General features: G+C 36.6%; 1 protein-coding gene across 2 annotated transcripts in view; it reads left to right on the top strand.

Moving 5' to 3' along the window:
• The first annotated feature begins 1045 nt into the window (after window positions 1-1045).
• The window catches only part of LOC107708172 (metabotropic glutamate receptor 4-like), a 127721-nt gene continuing 102956 nt past the window's right edge, over window positions 1046-25810 (top strand). For both annotated transcript variants that reach the window (XM_016512342.1, XM_016512343.1), the window contains exon 1: window positions 1046-1935. In XM_016512342.1, the coding sequence (XP_016367828.1) occupies window positions 1408-1935 (528 nt within the window). In that variant the 5' untranslated portion in view covers window positions 1046-1407. The remainder of the gene's footprint in view (window positions 1936-25810) is intronic.

Consider the following 25810-nt stretch of genomic DNA (forward strand, 5'->3'; position numbering starts at 1 on the left):
TTTAAAGAAATGCACAGTATTTTTATGAAAGTATCCAAGACCTTAACTGTGCATTTAGTGATCATTTAAAAATATACAGTACTGTACATAAAGAGCAATATAAAGGGAGATTTTAAAGCTATGCATAACTAATAGATACATTTGAAATTGCAGAGAAAATATATCTTCAGTGTGCTGGAGGAGGTGAAAACAAGTCAAGCAGTGAATCATGATGGTGCATGATAACGATAATGTGTAAGCATTAAAAATATGTCTAGATTGATTTGGTGTATTTGCCACTCACCATCAAATCAAAATTTCTGTTCAGAAGAATCAGCAACTCAAATATACGCACATGCATTCTGAAAACACAGAAAGCTAATGGAATATTCCAGTATGTAAATTTTAACCCAATTAGGCAACAATTAAAGGAGTAATGATAACAGTGACTGTCAACGTTATGGGAAGCAACTCAACCCACATCAAGATCAGTGTCATACAAATTAAATCTCATTTCTTAAAGTAATTAATGACCCCGAGGTTTCCAAAATAACAATTAATTCCAAGAACTTAAATATCCTGCGGTGACCATAGTGGCAAAAGATTAAAGGGTCTGCCTTTTGTCAGTATATGGTGTATGCAGAACAATTTTCATCAACCAAACTTATTTTCTTTATCAGAGCTTGTCATTCCAGATGGGGGGAAAACGAAAACAGCACATTACATAGATAATTCTCTCTCGCTGGATAGAAGCTCTTCATTGGAATGCAGCTCCTTCATTCAGAATGTTGAAAAGAGACATGTGGGAGCCAAAGCATATTTCTCTCGACATTGGGAGCCCATAGCAACGTTTTAAATTCAAAATAGAGAGGAAGAGAGAGGGAGCATGTGAGAAAAAGCAAGGGGGTTTTCAGTAAGAAGCTGTTTTCAGTAAGATGTTGCAAAGGAAAGTTTAAGAAAAAGAACATAAGTGCTGCAATGCCCATACTGATACAGAAACATCTGACTGTATCGCCTTTCTTTGGTGCTTACTTATTCCTTTTTTCCTATCTTTTTTTCCAGGAAGGCTCACAGGTTGGTGAAGCTTTGTGTTCATAGCACAAGACCCCCAACCCCCTCCACTAGGAGACAGGGCGATTGGAAACCTAGAGGGAGCAAGGGACCAAAGACGTACGGTTAACATTTAATCTCATCAAAGGACTCTAGAGGAAGTTCCTTGACAGGAGATAAAGCGGATTGATGCAGAACTGCTGCCTAAAGAACCTGATGAGCATTCCATTCAATTACAAATCTATCGCTACGTGACATAACTATGAACTTTAAAAGATTGTGCCCTGTCAAAGGGTGTCTCCATTGACCTGTCAACTCAGTTGTGACACATCTCAGATCCAAAAATAGACACACTTTGGTTGAAACCGGCTTGCTACAATGTCTTCAGCCATGGGCAAAATGGTTGAATGGACCAACCGTCGCTGTCAGGGCTCAGCATTGGTTCTTCTCTACCTCTTCCTGACTGCTTTGGCTGCGAAGCCCAAAGGTCCAGGCCACACGCATCTAAACTCTATCCGGATTGATGGGGATATTTCATTGGGCGGCCTGTTTCCAGTTCACGCCCGGGGTCACGAGGGCAAACCCTGCGGTGAGCTAAAAAAGGAAAAGGGAATCCATCGTCTGGAAGCTATGCTCTTTGCTCTGGACCGCATCAACAATGACCATGAACTGCTCCCAAATATCACGCTGGGCGCCCGCATTCTGGACACATGCTCGCGGGACACACACGCTCTGGAGCAGTCTCTCACTTTTGTCCAGGCCCTCATCGAAAAGGATGGCACGGATGTGAAGTGCCAAGGTGGAGGATCGCCCATCATTACCAAGCCAGAAAGGGTGGTGGGTGTCATTGGAGCGTCGTCCAGTTCCGTGTCTATAATGGTGGCTAATATCCTCCGCCTGTTTAAGGTAAACAGCATAATCATTATTTTATTTTTTATTCATTTATTTTTTGTGTGGATTTGGACTGAACTTGATCATGATTTACTTCTTCCCAGTTTAAACTGAATTTTCATGCTGGTCCAGGCTGATTTTGTGCTGACCTAGTGATCAAAGAATTTACTGATAAAAGGAATAACAGTTTTGAAAGATTTAATATCCTCATGTGCTATTGTATTATAAAGTAATAAAACTATAAAAAATAATAATAATTCAATAAAATTGATAAATTAAACAAATTATTTTTACAGAGTATTAAACATAAAATAATGATTATATATGATATAATAATAAATTATTGATTAAATAATGTTTTTTTTTAACTTTTTTATTTATTTTATTATTGGTTGGCTTGAATTTAATGACAACGGCATGACAAAATTAGCCTGCTGACTAAATTTAAATGGAATTTTAACCAAAAAAGACATAACACATGACTAAAAGAAAACAACAATTTAAAAAAAATTATCTAAATTAACAATGTTGCAAATCGTAAGCTATGTAGATGTTGATCTTCCTGATCATAAAGGTCTTGCTGCTTTAAGTTAAGTACCACCGGACCAGCTTCAGAAACAAAACCTATGCTGTAGACCAGCTATGCTGGTCTTTTCACAGGATTGAAATCAATATGCTGATGTGTGAGATTGGATTTTGTTGCTGTTGCATCTGTATCTTTCTTCCTCTGCCGTTTGGTCTTCTCCTTTGGTAAGCAGAGTGGATAGCAGTGTCCCAGTGAATGTATAATTGATAAGAAAGCAATCTGGGGGTTCTTACATCCACTTAGCCACGACCAAACAAAGTCAGTAGCATTCCTCAACTCATTCTGTGCAAATTGCGAGGCTCCTATCTGATAATGTAAACATGGCCTATTTCCAAACAAATGTTAACAGAATATTTACTGCATTAAATGGATGAAGCTGATCTAAAGAGATTTCCGAATTAGGATACAGCACTTCCAGTCTTCAAGATCTGATTATTTTCAGTGTTATGTTCACATTGTTATGGAGGTGGGTAATTCTTCATCTTGATGAATGTTTAACGGCACACTTTCACACTTTGATGATCACCTCGGGGAGAGAATCTGAATATGCAAATAAAATAGTTTTGCACCCGCGATTCAGTTAACATGCAATATGGGATGCAGATAGTAAATGTGGATTATGGGTTTAACATTATGTATTGTAGCATGTTTTATATATGTAATGTATGAATTGTTAATTGAATCTGTGATTTGTGAACATCAACATGACAATAAGAGTTAGTATAGTTCAAGGCTAACCATTAAAGAAGCTCTTTAGGACCCTCTGCATGCATCCGTTGATGTAGTCTTCAGCCTAAGAGATCAAATATCTCTCCCTTTTGCAGGGGACCGTGGTTATGTTAGAAAAATTTGAGTATGGAGATCAGATTTGCATATGTTCACAAAGCAGGTATATGAATAATGCAGGACTCCATGTTTAGCTCAGAATAGCACTGACCTGGCGTCAGCGAGGCCGATTCTCATTCATTCCTCAGCCAGGCTGCCCAGAGACAGATGCCCAACGTTTAATGGATATTTACCCTCTGAAATGCCGACTACATGGTGCCATTCATCAGTCAGAGAGTTGTGATCAAAGACAGATCGCAGGCAGAGGAAACTCTGCAGCGGTACGTGGAGATGACAGGCCTCGAGCATGAGTGCTGATATAAGCGCATTTAAAGCTCACAGCAAAAACACTGCCGTTATTGAGAAAAAGAGGCAGCAGGTGCAGCGACAGGACAACTGGAGAGTCCTCGCTGCGGGTGGAGCTCGTTTGCTCATAAATTCACTGAACGCTTTTGTGCAAACCCTCTTATAAGGATTTTCAGATCATCATTACACTGATCTTTAGATCAGAAGTACACACTACGTCTATCTTAGCCTTGCCCACCTCAGCTGCGGTAAATTAAGATGCACCTCACCGCACTGGTTCCTCCTAGGTTCCTCCTAGTCATTGCAATTTCCTTTACTCATGTACAACATGTGCTCATTGCATCCAGAGCCATTTTACCGCAAGCCTGAAAAAGGTTTCAGTTGAGGCTGATGTAATCTTTTTATAATCCACTTAGATAATGGCTTCAACTTTGACCATCAAAGTAAAATGTGTAAAAGAAGGACTGGTAAGAGGGATCTTTTCATTTTGACTGAGAAATGTTGGATTAGACTGTGAGTCTTAGCTGACAAAAAAATGCACCATGGTATTATTACCATGGTATTTTGGGCATGCACCGTAGTAATATCATGGTCTTCTTTGAAGTACCAGGGTGTGTAATCATTCAGTACTGTGGTACATACAAAGTTCCTTTAAGGCAAGTCAGTCCTCGGCAGCATGTTAGGTAATGGAGGTACAGTTCTGATCTACTTAAATGGGAAAAGAGTGAAATTGCCACAGCTGCTTTTCAAGATAAAATCTGAAAACTTTGATATAAAATTGTTTTCTTTAGCTGAACGTGCTAAAAACTGTATTTTTACATAATGGCTAGTGTAAAAGTGATACTGCTTTTATACAGCAGTTCAAAATACAAAAACTTAAGTTCTATTTTAAACACAATACAGCCAGTTACTTTGTCTATTTTATCTCCGCTAAAGGAATGATTCAATGACTTTCTCAGAAATAAATTCACTTGATGTGTCTCATTTCAAAGACTGTGCCCTCCAGAGTTTGCATTTTTCAGCCAGATAAGCCACCAAAGATGGTTTATTTCAGGAAAAACAAAAACAAAACAAAAAACATTACACTACACTACAGTAATTACACCTCACAACAAATATCAGTCTATTTTTTAATGGTTTCTTTTCTGAAATGAGACAGCCTCAATGACGTATGTCGCCACCTACTGGCGTAACGATTTAACTTGCAGAATGAGTCACTGAAAAAATCAAACAGTGACATAAACAGTGAAAACTGGCAGTTCTGTTGGACTGTAAATCAATATCCTTGGAATGTTGACTGTCCAATCAAATTTAGAGTCCAGAAACAACTGTTGTACAGAATGTGATGAGTACATTAAAAGACATTAATTCACATATTTTCATGATTGATACTAAAAGTAAATATACTGTATATACGGCCAAGTCATTTTCTATCATTTTTAATCAGACATTTTAATGTAGTGCCATAAAAAATGTTGAGCTAGGAAAGTCTTGAACAACAACGTCTCCTCCTTATATTGTCTCTGTGTATTTATCAAAGCACCATGGAATCATCATCTGATACCATCACGGTACCACCACAGTACTCGTGCGATAGGAGCCTGTATGCATTACAGAGTAAAAAACTGTAAATATCTGCCACATCTGCTCAAAGAACTGATGTATGCTTACCCAAGGCAGTAAAATAATTTGTGCATTAGCAAAAAGCATTTTTTGCCCCAGACATTCTCACTGAATTTAACATGCTCTCGGACCAGATGCAGCTATTGGCCTTTTGCTTGCGTTTCACTAGTCTTCAATTATGGAATCCGAAGCACTGAGAAACAGGAAAAATGCATACTTGCATACGCAAATGCACATGCATACACACACTCAACCATCTCCCACCACCTCAAACACACACACACACACACACACACACACACACACGCACACGCACACACACACACACACACACAAGCACCAGGGAGAAAGAAAACTCCATACTCTTGCAAGAACACCCTGCTCAAGATATAAGGTCTGCCACCTGCGTGCAGTTTAGGGGGTTAACATAAAGCACTTTCTCTAGCATAGATTTGGCAGTCCTGAGCTTTACATGTTTAATATTTCACATCAGCATTACATAACAGCAGCTAGAAGCAGCAAATTACCCTTTATCAACATCTATGTACTGAAAAATCCTACAGCACATTCAGAGTACAGACTGGAGTTAGAAAGAAAAAGCAACTGTTGTTTGGAGTTTTGTGAAATTTGCCAGCATAATTTATCTAACAAGAGAGTTGCTCCGTCAAACTCACAGCTGTCATAAATGTTACATCCACATCCTCTTGCCATCTCTTATTGCTAATATAAAATGGAAGCTTGTTTTGGATTAATCACTGATTTTTCTGTTCCAAAAAGACTTGAAATGAAACTATCCGAAGCATTTTGGATTTGTGAAATGTTTACCAATGTTCACTGATAATGTTCTAGCTATTACCGAGTCACTTACTTTCATGGCTATAAAGCAAAACTACCCCACTATCGTAGTAATAATGCAAACAGTCTATTAAAAATGTATGTGATGGCAGACCATCAGAATTGTTTTATTTATTATTATTATTATTATTATTATTATTTGCCCTGGGTTCACAGCTACGGTATTAAACAATAGCAGACTATTTTATTTTAGTAATAATATTGTCCAAATTTATGTACATGACATAGTTATTTTTACTTTTTTTAGTGTTGAAGTCAACATAAAAATCTAAATGTACCCCATGTACTTTCCTAATCCACATTCCTGATCCTATTGTGCATGGTTCCAAAGCAAAACAAATCTCAGAATGTAATACGTTTTTCGCTGTCATATTTATCAGCCCCTCCCCACCAACGACGTCCAAGACCAGTTTTTACAATCTATTCAATGCCCAATGGATAAAATCAGGCCCCACCCAACATTTTTTTTCTTGTTGAACATCCCATTTAACTCACAAGTGCATGGTTTGCAAATGGCATTTCATGTTGACATTAACAGAAGTTCTTTACTTTCAATCCGAAAAAGGTCAATGGTTTCAAAACATTTTCAGGGTGATAATTAGCTTTAATTAATTACAACAATCATTGCCTGCTTGCACTGAGTTTTGTATTCACGTACATCACTGATCAATGTTGTTGTGCTTTCAGCAGGCTGTGAATGTTTATGCCACATGGTTTGTAGCTGCGCCTGTAATTTAGCTATTAAATCGGAGGGCAATGTAATTGTCTGTAGAGTTTTTACACCCCCATTTTAAACCCTCATTCCCACCCAGACACTTTGAGGAGGACAGTCGATTCATGATATAAACTCTCTCAATGGTTGTTTTGTCTGTCTGGATGTTTGATTGTTTTAGCACCAGTGAGTTATAAAGAGTTTCAGAGAGCCAGGGAAGAGTCGCTATAGCAATTGTTAACACTCACTCTTAAATTGGCCTGTTTACACTGCTGTCTCACTGTCTGTTTCCACTCAAATGTCTGACATATTGCTCTATTTTCCTCCGTCTTATCGTTTCTTTGTGTTCTTAAGTCTTTCCGCCTAGGATTCTGACCTGACTGCTCTCACCAAGTAACTTCAAAAATCACTGCTGATGGCTATATTTGAAGTGATGTTGGAAGAGAAAGCAAAAAGAGAAGTTTTCAAAGAGAAACTGAGAAAAGCAATTAGATCTTCCAGCACGGTTCACCTATTTGTTTCAGTGAGGTAATCTCTCAGCATTTAAACCCTAAAGGTGAAGCGTGTAATTTCTTTGGCGACAGGATGGAACTGTTTTTCAACAAGTTTGCTGAACACTCCCCCTGCCTGCCATTGGTTAAAACAAGAGGATAGCCACGACCGAATCTTAAACCATAAAACTAGTGTTGCTAGGCGGTTGAGATGCTCAGTTTAACTGGAAAATGTTTTCATAGCATCACAGTATTTACATTTTTTTCAGGGGAAATCAACCTATTGAAGGTATACATCTAGGTGTCTTGGTTTATATTAGGCTGGAAAGATGAGAAAGTATTTTTGACAAAAAATAAAAAATAACCACTTCATCTTTAAGTTTGCAATCCAATGCCAATCCAATTCTTATTTAATGTTCAGGAAGGCACTGCTGTGCATTTATGGAAAATTAATTCTTATTTACTCAAATCACATGTGTAAAGCTACATAAGCCCTATTCGCACGGGATTAGTATTATCTGGGGACTAGTGTTGCTTTCATCAACGAAAATTATGACTAAATATCGTCGTCAACGAACCTTTATCACGTGACGAAAACGAGACGAGACGCAACGTAAATGCTGGTCATGTGACGATGACTATAATTAAATGTATAATGCAATATTGTTGACGAATAAAAACAAGACTAAATGTGGTTTACAAAATAAAAACTATGCTAAAATGTCTCTTCATTTTCGTTGACCAAAACAAAACGAGATGAAACGAAAATGTTATAACGTTATTTCGTCTCGTTTAGTCGCGTTATTATTATTATTTTGCAGTATTTCTGTTTCCTGTGTCTCGCTTCAGGGGCTGCATCAGGTCACACTGCGCAGACGCAGGCGACGTCACTTCCTCAAGCCCCACTCGCGGCATTATTTAGAGCAGTGTTTCCCAACTGTGGTGCCACGTCTGTCGAGAGCAGGGGTGCCGTGTAAAAAATCTTTTTTTAATATTTTTAAATTGCTAAAATGTACAAAAAAGCAGCTATTATATAATATCCATTTCTAATGTCGCAAATAATTAGAGATGCACTGAAATTCCGGCTGCCGAAAATTAGTTCACCGCTCAGGATTCACTTTCACGTGGTGTGCCGCTCTGCGTATTATCCCGCTCTATGCGTGTGCGCTCCGCTCAGTCGCTCACGGCCCATGTGAGTGCTACACTCATATACCGTTCATGCTCATCGGAACAGCAAAGTCCACTCAGAAATCAAGCTGACAGGAAACGTCACCAGGTAATACTAATCCCGTGCGAATAGGGCTATAGACTATTGCTTATCAGTCAATAAGTGGTGTTACAGATTTTCTAGCATGTTTCACGAGAGAACAGATGCAAGCACGCACAATGTTGACATTTAAAATGAATCATTGAATTTACCCCAGACAATGGCAATTGCTAGGCCTATAGACCAGGAAAATTGCAATTGATCCACATTGTTATCTGAAGCATTGAAGCTTTTCATAAAATTCCTGGTTTATGGTGTTTTTTTGTTTTTTTTTGAGATGGTAGGTCTCAGGGACTAATATTAACAAGTTGAATTTTTCTCTGTATCTTTTTGTTTGTTTAGAGTGCGGTAAATTGAATCATTTACATGGCAATGTGTGATATATGAACTTATAAACTTCAAAAATTCTAATGCTTTCAACAGGCCTCCATTTACTTTCATCTGCTTTCTTTTCAGTATAGGTTATGACAAATAAATAGTCTCTCTTCCTGTGTGACAGATGGGGCTTTTACTCGTCGGGAGAAAAATACCACACTGGGTCTCTTTGATTTCTGAAGCAAACTTGCCATCATTTGAGTAGCTTGCTTAGAGGTTCAATTTGACATTGCCTTCCATCTCAAAGAGGGTTACATCGTAATTGCTCTCCATCTAAGAGCCCCTCCATTTTTCAATTACACCTACCCAGCGTGTGATCATGTTTCTACCATCTCACAAACTAATACTCTATTGCAAGGGATTGGAGTGACAAATTTAACATAATTTCCTATTCAGAGGTTTCCACTGGTTTCTCGTCTGAGGGTTTTTGAATTAATGTGTAAGGCATTAGAAATGTTTGCGTTAGCCCCAACCCTGACCATTAAAGGAGCCACTGGTACCATATTTTATACACTGACTGTATGTTATTTAAAGGAACAGTTCATCCAAACATTTAAATTAAGTCATTATTTACTTACCCTTATATCCTTACAAACCAATAAAGTGTTATTTTTCATGGAGTACAAAAGGAGAATGCATTGTCCATTAGTTAAACTCAAAGAACAAATTAGAATTGTACTTTTGAACCGATTATGTTCAACGAACTAGCCTAGTTGATTTGGTTCAGAAATTCGATTGAACGATTCGTTCACGAATCGGACTGATTTGCTCACAAATCAATCAATTGATTCAGTTCGATTTTAACAACTGGATGATTCTTTTGTGATGCTGACATCACATTCATCAAAGTCGCTGATAAACTCTAACATTTATGGGGCTTTTTTGGTGTTTAACATTCTTGGTGTTATGGATCATACCTGTGCACAGACTCTTCAAAATGTCGAATTGTTTATTTTCAGGAGAATAAAGGTCATACGAGTTTGGAATAATATGAGGGTAAGTAAATAATAATGTTTACATTTTTTTTTCTGAGTGATCTGTCTAAAGGGTCATTCTCACCAAGGACCACTAACTATAATGATAACTATAAAGTTTTAATAATCGTTCATGTCGAATTGTTTATTTTCAGAAGAATAAAGGTCATACGAGTTTGGAATAATATGAGGGTAAGTAAATAATAATGTTTAATTTTTTTTTTCTGAGTGATCTGTCTAAAGGGTCATTCTCACCAAGGACCACTAACTATAATGATAACTATAAAGTTTTAATAATCGTTCTAAATCACAATAGGAGCGTCCACACCACAGCTGTAGTGATAACGATGCAGAGGAACAGTTTACAAACAGTATTCAGGTTGCTATTGTATGACGCTGTTGTCAGTCATATTTTCTCTTCTCTCCATAGCTGTGAATATCATCTATAAGCATAGTAACAGTAATTCTAATTTATATCAAAGATGGTGACATCAATATTACTGTAAAGTTGATGAGACACAAGTCCATTCGAGGCACGCATCAATGAACCAGCACCAGCTTTCATACCTGAGCGGAGATGGAAGTCGCACACAAAACTAAGGAGATTGGCGTCGGTGGAAGACAGTGACTGGATCTTTCATGTGACACACAGCTCATTTTGACATCTTTATTAGTTACCAGAACCACACATAAAAACACAACATGGCTGTCTTTGAATATATGTCGCACTGGTGATAATGTGAATATCTCAAAATTGTCACAAACTGTGCTGTTATTTGCCAAGGTACCTAAGTGTACAGTAAGAAAAAAAAAGATTCTGAGATTTCAATATGAACACACAAACACAATATTTCTTATTAAATTCACCGAGAACAAATGATCTGAGCCATGTCAGTTTTATAGCTCTGTACAGTCACTATATTGTGCCATTGCTTTCTTGTTACTATTTTTTCATATAGAATCATCTAAAATTAAAGAGCCAGTTCTGTCTTTTTTTACTTTGTAGTCTGTAACATTTTGATGTATAGAGGCAAACCCGCAATAGGAGTCAACTTGTAAAATGTATGCAATATGCAATGCATGAGGAAGAATCGTGTGAGCCACATTTTCACAATGCTCCGATATTGAAGCAGGTTGCTCTGCTTTGTTTGACGGTTTTGCACACGGTCCATTTTTTTTCCAGTGCATCCTTGTAAAAGTGAATTAGTGCAAATCTGCCTGGGGTGATATAGCTAATTCAAGGACTGAATCATGTCTTCTTAAAACAAAACAGACTGATCTGCCTGTAGTCCCTGTCATGTTGAATGAACACAGAACGTGCTCATGTTGTTTAGTAGGGAGCACATCAAGAGTGATTGCATGTAATGGCAGTCGGCTACCTCTCTTCTTCCGAATGTTGTGTGCTCTGTGTTTTTCCCTTTACTCTTTTCTTGCATGGTTTGTTTACCTGTTGCATAATGCACATATATTTCTTTTTGCTGGCTTCTATATTAGCACTGTCTCAGCATGTAATGTGTAGCCCCTATAGCTACATGCCCTAATGGACTTCTCATTGGGAATAACACTGTAAAATCAGAATTGAAATGATGCATGTATGTGTGGTCCTGTCTGTTTGCTAGTGGCTGGCACTAAACTTGGGAAAACTCATTGGAGTGCCCTTCCCTTCAGGGATTTCTCCAGTATACTTGTCACGCCGGTGAAGCTGCTCGAAGATTGACTTCGACTTCCATTCCACCTCGCTTGTCAAGGTGGTCAATTCCCTCAAAGCATACCGGCCCTCCCCCCATCCTATTACTTTGTGCTTTTTCCTTCACTGTGTGGCACAAACAATATCACAAAGGCTAGGCTTATAGTCCTGTCTATACCTGATATCAAATCATTTCCTTCATCTTTGAGATACCTACATCCAATCATAATTCAATACAACCACAGAACCTATTTCAAACATATTTTTTGATGTACATATGATTAGAATATGACTGGAACAGATTGTGGAAGCCTATTTACCTGCGTCATGATTGGATATTACCACATCACCAGTGCAGTTTGAATTGGATATTGCACTATTGTATGTAGCGATCACAAAATTGACTTGAAACTGCAGAATATTTACTGTGGGGTCCAAAGGTCTAAGACCACAAAGAAAAAAAAATGCTTCTATTTTATATTTTTCTAATTTAATACAGTATTAATATTATATTGTATTTAAAAAACAACAACAACAGAAATAATTTATATATATTTTATGTGTGTATATATAAAATGCTGTCTAGTTTGGGGTGGGTAATATTTTTAAAAATATTTTAGAAAGACATTTTTTTATGCTCACAATGGCTATTTATTTGAACAAAATACAGTAAAAACAGAAATCAAACATATCAAATGTTATTACAATTTAAAATATTTTAATACTTATTCAAATGTAATTTATTCCTGTTATGGCAAAGCTTTTCAGCAGTCATTCCTACAGTCTTCAGTGTACTTTTTACTGCCCTTTTAGATTCAATTTAATGTATCCTTGCTGAATATTAGTATTAGTATAACTTTAGAATGGTAGTGTATATTTTACATTTGTATTGCTATTGTTTAATATTTTATTTATTTCTAATTATTCAGTTTTTTTTTTAATCAGCATAACAATTTACAATTTTTAACTTTGATTTTTATTTGTTTTTTACTTTAACTGACCTAGAAAAATAAAAATAAAAATATATTTTTTAATGTTTTTCTTTTTTCCTTTTGCATTTTACATTTAACTTGTTCATTTCCACATAAATATAAAAAAAAGATTTTCAGTACTTTCAGACTTTTGGACTTCACCGCAGGACTGTTGTCAGAAATGTTTAGGATGAGGATTGGCCTGTGATGTAGTCTCATTGGATCCAGAGAGCAGAGAGGGGCCCCACACATAAACATTTTGCCTCGGACCCCTGGCCTGCTATATATAATAATGTGAACATTGTGCTAGAACAGAAACCTCAGACTTCACATTCAGATTACAATACATTTTGTCTTGCCAGGGCAGCAAATTATCTACCATGACAAGATCAAAGAGAGTTAATATCAGTGCAAGATGTGAACAAGACCTTTTAAGACAGAGAAAATGAAAGAGAAAATCTTAAACCGAAAATATAATGAACGTGTGATGCATTCCCCAGTTGCTGAGAAGTACAGGCATCACTTGCTTACAAAGAGACTTGGCTTTAAGCGATTCATTCAAATTTCATTTGAAGTAACAAACCTTTAAATTGTGCGGCTCACCAGCCCTTTCCACTCTTCTTTGCAAAGAGTATCTGGTATTCAGTAAAAATAAATAAATAAATAGATAATACAAAGCAGAAAAATGAAAAATCAATTCATTATTTCTCTAGTGGGACACACTCTCTTCCTTCTTTATTGTTGGACGAGTGGACAAGTTATTCTTTTGATGCAAATGTTCAGGCTCACACAGGTGGCGCTAATAGTGTTAGAGGGCAGCGAACAACCCCAGAAATGCCAAAGCCATAGATCACCGCAAAGTACCAAAGGTTTCCCAGCAGGCGTTGCGCTGATATATGTGTGCCTAACTCCTGACAATACAATTTGATTGCAAGCTTAGCTCTCATTTATTTTGTTTGTTCATTTGTTAGTTAGTTTTTTGCATGTCAGCACTCATTTTCAAAACAAGTCAACCTTTATCAGTGCAGCCATTTCTCTGAGCTGATTGGTGATGTTTGCTCACAGGATTGTCTTGGTTCACTAACAGCGTGCACTGCAGAGGATAGACGACGGCGGCGTACATTATTTGCGTGGTGGGTAGATCCGATTTTCCCCTGACAACTCCCCATGATTGAGCTCATAGACTATGGCGCCTGATGAATTTGTCTTTGCTCAAAGAGTCTCGGCAAATGGTTTACATGCTCCTTATTAAAGTCTAAGCTTTCTTCTTGAGCGCGAACTTGAGAAGTGAAGCTTAGAACTGGGAAGCCATATCTGTATTGATTTAACACCTCATTGGGGGAATGACAGCTGAATCAAGATTAACGCTCCTGTTCAATATCTGCGTGGTGTGCCCATTCCTCTTCAACCCCATTAGTTGAGGGGTGATAGCCAAGCTGGCCAACAAATCGGTTTACACTGTCAAGCGCACTCAATGGCAAATGCACCAGCCGGAATGGGCCGCCTTATGAAAGCTTTTCATTTTCTCACTGCAGCGACGTTGATGTATAACCTTCGTGCTGGGGTGTTTCGTTTCACTATGCTCTATTGTGTGTGTATAGCCATACGTCAGAGTATTTGTGTTACTGCACATTGGTTAATGGTCTGCTATAGTGATGGGACCAAATGGAGCTGTGCAGGAAAGCGCTGGCAGAACTGCATAGGGATGTCAGAAGTAGTGGTACTACAGTAAAAAATGTACAGATGCCAGTCTTTCTACAGACTCAGTGACTAACTGACAAGCGGCTGCTTCGAATGCTTATATGCATCTTCACATGCATGCAGGGTAATTTAGCTGTTTGTATGAAATGCACATCAAATGCACTACTTGAAACCACTTGGTGGTGTATTAATATAAGGATAGTCGGTTTATCTTAAGTGGACTTAAACAGGTGGGAGAGAAAATCAGATTTTGGCGAAAAGTTCTGTGTATTAGGCTTGCGGTGTAAATGTAGCCCACTCACAGATCAATTTATTGCTTTGTTTTACTGCTTACTTGTAAAAATAACATTTACTTAATAGGGAAATAATGCAAGTATCAGTATGTTGTCCTATTTTCCTTTAAAAAAATTCTAAACATCCTTGAAAATATTGTATTGAATTTTATTATATATACACAGGTGCATCTCAATAATTAGAATGTCGTGGAAAAGTTCATTTATTTCAGTAATTCAACTCAAATTGTGAAACTCGTGTATTAAATAAATTCAATGCACACAGACTTAATTTATTGAGATGCACCTGTATATATATATACATATCTAAATATAATGTTGTTTTATTGGCATCTGGTTTTAAGTATAATGCTAACAAAATTTTGTGAGGCATATGCAAGGTAAGAATAAATAGGATTCAAGTTATACAGTATTCTCAGAAAAAATATATACAGTATATATGTATATGTATGTATGTTTGCAGTATGTATATATCTTGTTTTACTTTTTACTGGAAAATAAACAAAATATGTGAAGAAATGCAGTTTATATTAATATTTACCTTATAAATAAAGCACACAGATGTTCAATAGCACATCAGTTGCTATTGAATTATGCTGTGGGATTGGAATTTATATTGATTATTATGACATTTTGGTGGCATTAGTATTGACAACTGAAATTATTCCATTGTGACAACCACAGAAGTGAAATGCTGTTGAAATCTGGATGATTTGTTTTGATTTGAGTTCAGTTCAATACATGTGCCACTTGTATGAGATGATGCAGCCATGTCCTCTCGAAGCCTTCATTTTCTCCTTTTCTTTGAATCTGGCCTCATCTGAACTTAAAACCTTCATAAGAGTCTTTTCTTCTGAGGTTGTTGGAGGTCAGCAAATAGGTAGGTATTGGGATCATTATAGAGACTTTCTCCACAGCCTTTGTTTCCGTCAACAAGGGCCTTTAGAGACTGCACTCTTTGCCTCGCACTCTCCCTCTCTCCAATCTCTTTGGAGACAAATGAATAAGGGAACAAGGGTAAAGTTTAGGGTTTATCTCTATATTCCTTTCTTCACATCATCCGTCCATCTATTTCAGCATGCTGCTAAATTAAGACGATGTTTCCACACTGGTTACTCACAGGCATGTTGTTCTGTTTTTAAAGAGCATGTTTTTTAGCATTACCTGATGCAAAAAAAGACACATACATGTCACCACATCATCACATCATGCAGCCATTACAGCAGGTTGACAGAGAGGAAAACCAAAAGAAAAAAATCTGGTACTTCTGTGCTCAGGAGAAAATCAAAACTCGGAAACCATCAAGAATGCAGTCAGACCATGAGAGAGGAAACAGCTGTGTGTTATTGCTTTTATATAGAGTGCCTCTTAAAGTTGCTCCCTTAGCCGGAAGAGTTCATTTACTAGACAGATCTTGGCAATGGACTCTTTTGTTTTTGAGCATTAGCGCGCTCTACTACAAAGCAGTAAAACCCTAATAATGTCCAAAAAGGGACTCGGGCACTGACTCAGTCTAAGCATTACCTGTCTCCTCATCTCAGTGCCAGATACTTACCCAACTTACCCAAGCTTTCAAACTGGACACACTGACCAGAGGTCTTACAGGGGTTCCATAATAAAAAAACGTAACAATGGGAGCTGTTTTCTTGCTTTCTGAGTAGATGGATGACCCAGTAATGTCATTTATCCACAAGAACATTTATGTTTTGGTGTCAAATCACACGCACAAACATATGTGTGTATACTGCGCAAATACTGTGGCCCCAAAAAGTATCTGAACATTTAAACCACACTTAAAATGTATTAATTGTCTTTGCATTGGATAATAAAATCAATAAAGTCACACTGAAAGCAGTTGGTTAAAAGTAATTTAAAAACGTTTTTCAGATGCCACTTGTTTATATATGGGGGTGGTATAATTTTATTATTATTATTTTTTTTTTTAAGAAATCTCTTATGTTAATCAATGCTGTCTTTACTTGATCAAATGCACTAAAACTGTAATATTGTTGTTTATTATTATAATTTAAAATAACTGTTTTCTATTTTAATATTTTAAAAGGTAATTTATTCATGTGATGGCAAAGCTAGAATTTCAGCAACCATTACTCCAGTCTTCAGTGTCACATGATTCAGAAATCATTCTACAAATCATTCTAATATGCTGATTTGCTGCTTAAGAAACATTTCTTATTGTTATCAGTGTTGAGAACAGTTTTGCTTAATATTTTTGTGGAAACTGTGATACATTTTTTAGGATTCTTTCATGAATAGAAAGTCAAATAACAAAATTTATATGAGCTACAGATCAATGTAAATGACTTTACTGTCACTATCAATTTAATGCACCCTTGCTGAATACTAGTATTCATTTCTTTTAAAAAAATCTAGCTGACCCCAAACTGAAAGATATAGCTTATGTATCTATGTGTGTACAGTATGTATGTATGTATAGTGTGTCCGTTTACGTGTGTGTGTGTTTGTGTAGGGCATGCGGTTTGGAAAATGGATATGTGTGTGTGTGTGTGTGTAATGTATACTGCTCACAATACCGGGAAATTCAGTTACTATATAGTATGCTATTTCATGCGATAATGGGCAGAGTGTGTTATTTAAGTGATTTAGAAAGAGAACAGATAGTAGATGCCAAACAGACCACTTCATCTCAGATGCGGTGCACATGATGGAGCTACAACGATCCACCATGTCAAGAAAGTTCTGGGAACATACTTTTTCAGGAAGACAGCTGTTGCGGTGAACATGATGCACCTCATAATCTCCCTAAAATACATAATGATTGTGCAATGTTCACAATGTTATTAGAGTTTCAGTACCTGAAGTCCTTTTCAAAAACCCATTGCTGTTGCTGCATCACTTGTCTGTGCACCTCACATAGGCAAGGGAAAAATCGAATTAGACATCAATGGGAAATTGTTCAGGGTATTGGACGTGCTGTAATGGTTTGTGGTGTTTTTAAGTTGTAATTTTCTAGAATCACCAGTGTCCTTGATTTACTTTGCTGTCCATTGCTCACCTAACTTGGCAAAGCCAAATGCTTCTGTGATGGATAAATTAGAGACTTTAGAATTGATCTGATTTCAGAATGAAATATCCTTGTTTGTAGGATGTGAACTCTGTTGAACATCTTTGGAATGTCATTGAACGTTTGGTTCAATCTATGGATCAACCAACATGAAATGGGATGTAGTTATGTTCTGCTGTTAAAGCTGCATGGTAGCCAATACTTGCAGCATGCTTCTGACATCTCATTGGCTCTGTACTGCAATTTATAACAGCAGCTATTGAGGCTAAAGGTTATTGAAGCTATTGATGTTTATTGACTTGAGATTTTATGTAGTTCCTAATGAAACCGCAACCTGCCAGTCACAACACTCAATGTCTGAAAACATCGGCTTCATTCCTTCCAGAGATTATTCCAACATGGATCCCTCACCTTAATTTGCCCTGTGAGGAGGTTCTCTTTTTCACATTCCTTGTTAGTGTATATGGACATTTTGCATTTAGCATTTTATTCTGTAGCATGTGATTCCAGACCTATGTTGTGCTACAAAAAGACAAAACAAGAATATTACGAGCAATGTGTAAATCATGGTCATACATCACATCAGTCTTTTATGGCCACAAACCGTAAGAATGAAATGTCATCATAATGCCCGTGGCCATAATCACACTTTATGTTGGTGCAGTCTTCGTAGTAGAGTCTGAGGATGCAAAACAGAGAGATATTGATTCCAGCTGGCCTCAGTCATGTCTGATTTAATACTTTGCTGTTAGGCATATGGTCCATTGAACTATATAATAGCAGCATTGCAGGTGGGCAGCGAGGGTAAATTATGAGTGTAGTTTCTCATTGCTTCAAAACTTGGAATAAGGAAGAAGGCAGTGGCATTATATGAGACATGCTTTATGTACACCCCAAATCAGCTGAATAAATAAGAGTAAATAATACTGTGATGTCCAAACGTCTGGGACTGCATTGAAAATCTGGAATCTTATTTAGACATGGAAATAAACATGTTTTACGAGTTGGAAAATAGCAAATCAAAAAAGTTATGTATGAATAAGGTATATTTTACGATTCTGTACTAGTTACTAAATAATAAGAAAGTTCCTTTCCAAGTTCCTTCCCTATTTTATTAATTATTAATAAATAATTTTGGATTTCATGGATAAGCAGGTTTTGTTAATGATATATTTTTGCTAAAATTTTTAATAAAATTGTGTATCATATTACACTATATTATATATTTTATATATTATTATATTATATATAAATATATTACATATTTTATATATATTTCTATATAATATTATATTATAGATTTTTTAAGAAGTCTTATGCTCATCAAGACAGTACTATGTGATATTGTGAAATATTATTACAATGTTATATTATATTATATTATATATAAAAAATTGAAGGATTTTCACAAAACTTCTCAGACTTTTGGACCCTACTGTATTTGTGTTAGTTATCAAATCAAAACCTTCATATTATTCCACTGAATCCTAAATATCATAGGTCCAAGATTATGTGGCATGTTAAGTCACATGTTAACCAAGCTCGGATTCTTTATTAATGTATCAGATTCCATGAGTTATAAAGTGTGCTTAAATGAACAGTTGTTACATTATTGCATTTCACTACGCTAATGCAATAGATACCTCAATCTAAGCCTGCGTTTCCTAGGATTTATGGGTCCGGAGTAATGGCATACAATGGAATGCACAATAGTGGTCAGTCCCTCCAGGCTGTTGCTTTTTTGTGTTTTTTTAATTATTCATATTCCCTCTGATATATGTTAACATAAAAAGGTTGGTTAAATTATGGACATGAAACAAACTGATTAATTCCAGGGCTTTTACAGTAAGAAAATACATTAGGACATAAGTGTGATATTGCATTTTTGTTGTTGTTTTTACATTAGATCATAATCATGAGTCACGTTTAAGCTGCTTTTTGTAAATGAAACAATTTAGTATTAGACCATTAGCTTGCAACAAGTTTATTACGGTTAGCATTTTTCTATCTTTTTCCCCTATGGTTTACCACAACACTATTTGCATTTCTATGAGTCTTCAGAATGACACATACTAAGTAGAGCATTTTGATGAGCTTAAATAATTAGTTTTGTCTGGACGGTTTTGTTTCTCCCTCACTGATGTTCAGAATTTTCCAGATGCATCATTGAACCGAGAGCACCTTCATTCTGAGGCGAGGTGGACGTTAGAAATGCATTTAGGGTAAATGAGACACTGAAATGCATGGATCGATTGCACTTGGAGACGGTTTCCAAGCTGCTCACTCTTTAGGCCAATGGCTCAGAAGGATGAGGTTGCTGTGCACAAGACAAAGCCTTAATGGATCTGAGAGTGGATGTGTGGAGAACTGAATTCAGATTTAACCGAAAAGAGGACTACATAACCCAGAAACAGAGGCTGAAGCACAGATAACATTGTTTTCCAAAAAATCCCACTTGTATGATATTCTTACGCTTCTCCTGCTCTTTGAAATAAAGCAGCATTTCAACACCAAATCAATATTTTCCACCCCAAACACGTTTTTTATCATGCCTTCATCGCTCATAAAACCAGCTCAGGTGCTTGAAGGTGAGCTAAGCCATCTGTGAGCCTAGGTGACATTTAATCAGAACAAATACAACAGTTTTCTGTAGTTGGATTTGTGACTCATCCCAATTAATTTTGATTGTAAAATACTGTATATAACTGACAGTTTATTCCAAATATATTCCAAGACTCAACTATTTTCTGCAATTCTCCAGCTATGTTCCTTGGAGAGTCTTTGGTCACTCACACTGTCCTCATCGCCTTGCTTCAAGACAATATAGACAAACGTCCTCTTCCAGGCAGATTTGTAATATTTTCTGTTTATTGGAAGTTCTTAATTATTGCCCTGATGGTGGAAATGGGAATTTTCAATGCTTCAGATATGTTCTTATAGCCACTTTCTATTATGTGAAGCTCAACAATCTTTTGCTGCACATCAGAACTAGATTCTTTGGCTTTTCTCATTCTAATGGATGGTTAAGGGAATTTGGCCTTTGTTTTCCCTCATATTTATATTCATGTGAAACAGGAAGTCATGGCTGGACAGTTTCATATTCGTAGTCATCCTGGTGTGCTAAAAATTGTACATATGAATTGGAATGTACTTCAGAGATATTTTAATAATAATTCCTAGGGGTGTCAATAATTGTGGCCAATATGTATTTGAGAAAATCAGTATTTTGTATTATATTAGGTTTCTGTCAGTCTACAACATTTCATTTTGTTAGAAAATATCAAAGTTAAACAAATGATTATAGGCCTATATGTTATTTTTTTAAACAAGTTCACGCCCTCATTTAAGCTAACTCTCAATTGCATGAGAGAACTTTAGATTTATTGTCATCCTGTTATGTTCCTTCTTCATTTTTCTACTGTTGTATAAATAATCAAGTTAATATTTATGAAGTGCCTGAACTGACCAAAGCGTATTTCTGTCATACTTCATTGAAGTACAACAAATGCATATTATTTTACACTTAAACACTGGATTTTAGGAAGGACCTATACATGACCTACATAGTGTACACTCTCAAAAAGGGTGTGTTAATTAATAACACATTTTTTGTGTTATGGCTATTTTAACACATTTTGTGTAATTTTAAGTTGATCATGTGTAAAAAGAAAAAGAAAGAGAGAGAGAGAAACAACACAGTGTCCAACACAATATGTGTTAACTATCATCCATCCACACTGCTGCTACGTCACTCTGCGCCGCAAGAAGCAAGTTCGCGCCTCTTTTTCCATTTTTTTTTATTATTATTTTCTGACATGTTGGTGTTATATCCTTCAATTGGATGTTTTAAGTTGCACTGAGTAAATACAACTGGATAAAACAAAAACTGTATACATCTTCATTTCAGGCTGCAAAGCAACAACATATGATTATTTTAAAGGGGGGTGATTCTTTTCTATGCCCATTGTATATATGGTGAAATATTGCTTGACTTTATGGTCATAACAGCCGATCTCAGTATGGATGGTGTCCACAGTGTGTTAACGCTGTCAGCACTGATAAACAAAAACTGCATCATAAAGTAAAGCACAGTGTCTTATGGGAAATCTGGACAAATGCACACTGTACGCAGCGAGAGCTCGTCAGGCCTGTGGGGACTCCGTTCCCTTTAGAACGCCGTCTCATTTCGTGTGGAGTTATCCCAGCGCTGAATTCTGGGCAGGCCACTGGATGTGGGAGGAAGGAGGACCATTTCACGCGGGTCTGGAGCAGTGTGAGTGATGAGGAGATTGTAAATGATTCTCTTGTGCCTCATTCTCTCCACCAGCTTTTGCTCCCAACCATCCACAGAGCTTCCTCCCCCCACTCGCCTAATGGAGTCGAGTGGCTGTATAAAACCCGCTTTCTGCGGCGGAATATTCCACCCTCTGTTTTAAGGACGCTTCTCTGCCATTATGTAAATATTCATTAAGAACATATGGGATTGCATGTAAGATTTGTCAGGTTGCCTCGCAATGCTTGCAAATAACCGCGAAAACAGGCGATGACTATTGATGTGGTGCAAACATCAATTCCTCATTTTCACTCGCTGTGTGATCACAGCACTGGGATCGGCCAGCAGCACCACTGAGTGATATTCCCGCCTTATCTATCCTCTGACTGTCAAAGCTATCTGTAGGATCCACAGCATGTGCTATATCCCACACAGCCTCCATAACAACAAATCACAACCAAGATGTAGACAGCGTGTATTTATGGCACAATGCAATTTTTTCTCAGGTGAGGATCTGACTCTCGTAATGGGATGTTTTGAGTGGTTATGACTGTGTTTGATAATTATTAAATGTCAGCGAGGGGCATGTAATTGGGGTTTTGATGGATTCGTTTGATGGTGTATGGTTTCGAAATCTGTGCGCTTATGTCGGAGCCACTTCTGAGTTGTCACTTTGAAGGGCCTTAGCGTTTAGATTTTTACTAAAGAAGTTATTTTCTTAGACCTCATTTTAACCTCCTCCTGATGTTGACAGCATGAGTAGTTTTTCAGTTATCAACACTGATCAATCATGCTTTTACTATGCTAATTCTTGCACTTTATCTAATGTTCCTTATAGTTTGCAAAACAAATTTATCTTTCTGACATTGAATTTGACATTTTCATAAATATATAAATAAACAAACAAACATTACATTCCATGCACTTATAATGGAAGTAAACAAGTATTTTAATGTTTACGGATTCAATACCCATTCGCTTAAATTTTTTAAGGAAAACCAGTACATTTAGATTTTAGAGTTACCACATGAACCTATGCAGTTTATGTACAGCTATTTACAAATTGTATTCAAAATGTGCTTAACCTAGCAGGAGCAAGCCACTAGTTCTGACAATGCTTAAATATTTAGGTTAATTTAGGAACTATTGATATTCATACTTTTTATCGTTATTCATCCGCATTGGGTAACTCATAAAATAAATGAATTGTCTTTTAATACAGGAACCTCATTTTGTTCTTTCATTCAGCCGTCTGCCCATAGGAAAAATGTATTGCTCAGTGGTTGCTTTTCCTAAGCTCGGGAGACTTAGATGACATTCTCATATATCTCTCATTTTAGTATCAACAGCATTTCAGATGTTTCTCCTAAAATTCCTTAGGAGAAAGTTGCTGTTTTTATTGCAACGGGTTTTTTTGACCTTTAATGGTCAGGACAGTAGGAGTAGAGACAGGAAACAATTCGACAGGTGAGAATTGAACAGGAGCAGGAAAGTACCTTCAGCTGGGATTCGACCCTATGTTGTCTGAGGTGCAGTTGTGCCTTCACACTGATGTGCTACCCACAAGGCTATGGCTCTGACAGAGGTTACTCTACGCTCAGGATACTAAGGGCTGATTCTCTTATATGTCTCATTGAGATATCAACTTTGTCTTAAGATTTCTTCAGTTTTATTTTAGGAGAAACGTTAAACTTTTACTAATATTGTAAATACTAAAACTGTCATTTAAATAGTTATTAATATCATTTAAATAGTAGTTTAAATAGCATTAAACATTTCAGAATATTAACAAATGTAACACTAGTGTACCAGTGTTTTTTTTTTATTTTATTTAAATTTTGTCTTGTACAGCCCATTTTTGCATGTATGTAATATCACTGTGCAATAAAACACTATATACATAAAACAACTTCAAATATGTGACCCTGGACCAGTCAAAACCAGTCAAAAGGGTCAATTTTTCAAAATTGAGATTTATACATCAACTGAAAGCTGAATAAATAAGCTTTCCATTGAAATGGTTTGTTAGGATAGGACAATATTTGGCCGAGATACAACTATTTGAAAATCTGATTTATTAAGTTCTTATCAATACCTATTGCTAATCAAAAGTTAAGTTTTGATATATTTACAGTAGGAAATTTACAAAATATCTTCATGGAACATGATCTTTACTTAAATCAATGTCCAGCATTGTATACACCACATTTCCCAACACACTAGAAAGGACTTACAAGTGCAAGATGTTTAGTATAAGACTTTGTAAAGTTGTTGAGATCTCTTCTAAAGCATTACAGGAGACAAATATAAGACCTCCAGATTATTTAGCTGAAGAGAAAAATCTAAGCACAGTGTGTGATGTTGTTGAGATCTCTAATCTAAACTTTTGAGGAGACAAATGTGAGAGATCCAGAGTCTCTAGCTAAGGTAAAAAATCTGAGCACAATGTCTGATTTTGTTGAGATCTATTTAAAGCTTTAAAACAAACAAATGTGAGAGATCCAGAGTCTCTAGCTAAGGAGAAAAATCTGAGCAGAGTGTGTGATGTTGTTGAGATCTCTTTTAAAGCTTTAAAGGAGACCATTTTTCAGTTCAGCTCTGTTCACGTAATGCAGAAACGCTTCTGTCTTTTTCCTGTATCCTTGAGGGGTCTATAAGAATCTGATAGTGCTCTTGAATGGACTCGAATCTATCGGAAAAGCATGTTGTGTCAATGCACACCTTATGCTGTGGAGTACTGGAGTAAAGGTTTGTTTGCTTTCATACAATCTCGAGGGAAATGTTCAACCAGAGCCTTTCCACGTATCATGGCAGATTATGTTTCAGGATAAAAAGACCGTCCCCTAACAAGGCGCCTTTCCACTTTGCTTTACATCTGATCCCCAGATAGGGAGAAATTGAACTCAGTTTACATTACGTTTGCACAACACTTCTCTAATGTCTTCAGGTTAGCTTTCATATTTTTCTCAAGTGCATATCGGCTGAAATCTCAGGTCTGCCAGGACAACTATTGGTAGAGACAGGAAGTGATTACGGAAGTGATATGTTATAGTTTTGTGCAACTTTGTCAGACAAGTGTCACGAAAGAGCACGAACAGTCGGAAAAAATCTTTGTCAGCGATCCAGCCACTTTTATGCGGGTCTGTTTCATTCCTAATAAATTGGATAAAATGCTAAACTCACAATTTTTAAAAATAGAAAATGAAATTAAAAAAAGAAAAAAAGAAAAAAAGAATTTTTTCTTGCCTGAAAATGCTTAATGCATTTCCTATGATTGAAATGCTTATTAGTTAGTGTACTAAGCTAAAATATTCAGCACAACTTACATTTTGCATGCTATGTGGTTAAAATATGTATTCTAGTAAACGCAGTATTCTCCATATACAAGACAAGCAACGTTTAAATGTCAGTTGTTTATTATTTTTTATCCATATTAATTTATTTAAAACAAATAAATTTAACAAAAATAACCAAGAGTCAATAATCTCTTCAACTTATATTATACTACATTAGCCACACTGAAGTATTGCTTAAAGGTGACATATCATGAAAATCTGACTTTTCCAGGTTTTAAGTGCTATAATCAGGCCCTTGGTGCATCTACCAACCAAGGAAACGTGAAAAAGCTTAACCCAGTAACTTTGTTTTTTTTAAGCCTTTTTCTGCAAGCGTCTGAAAAAACGAGCGCGTCAGATCTCGCTCCCTTGGTTACGTGGCAAAGGGATCTCATTATAATATTACCACCCCGTAATCTGTAAATTTCCACCCACGGCACCGTCATTTTGATTTCGCAAGCGACAACGGTGTGCCAGTTCTAATGCCATGGCGAAACTTTGAGCAAAACACGCTAACTGTTCTGTCTTTGGCTGCACAGACGAGCACAGAACACTATTTACAGTCCCAGCCTC

This window comes from Sinocyclocheilus rhinocerous, unplaced genomic scaffold, assembly GCF_001515625.1.
Source record: "Sinocyclocheilus rhinocerous isolate Xijiao unplaced genomic scaffold, SAMN03320098_v1.1 scaffold113, whole genome shotgun sequence".
Classification (NCBI taxonomy): domain Eukaryota; kingdom Metazoa; phylum Chordata; class Actinopteri; order Cypriniformes; family Cyprinidae; genus Sinocyclocheilus; species Sinocyclocheilus rhinocerous.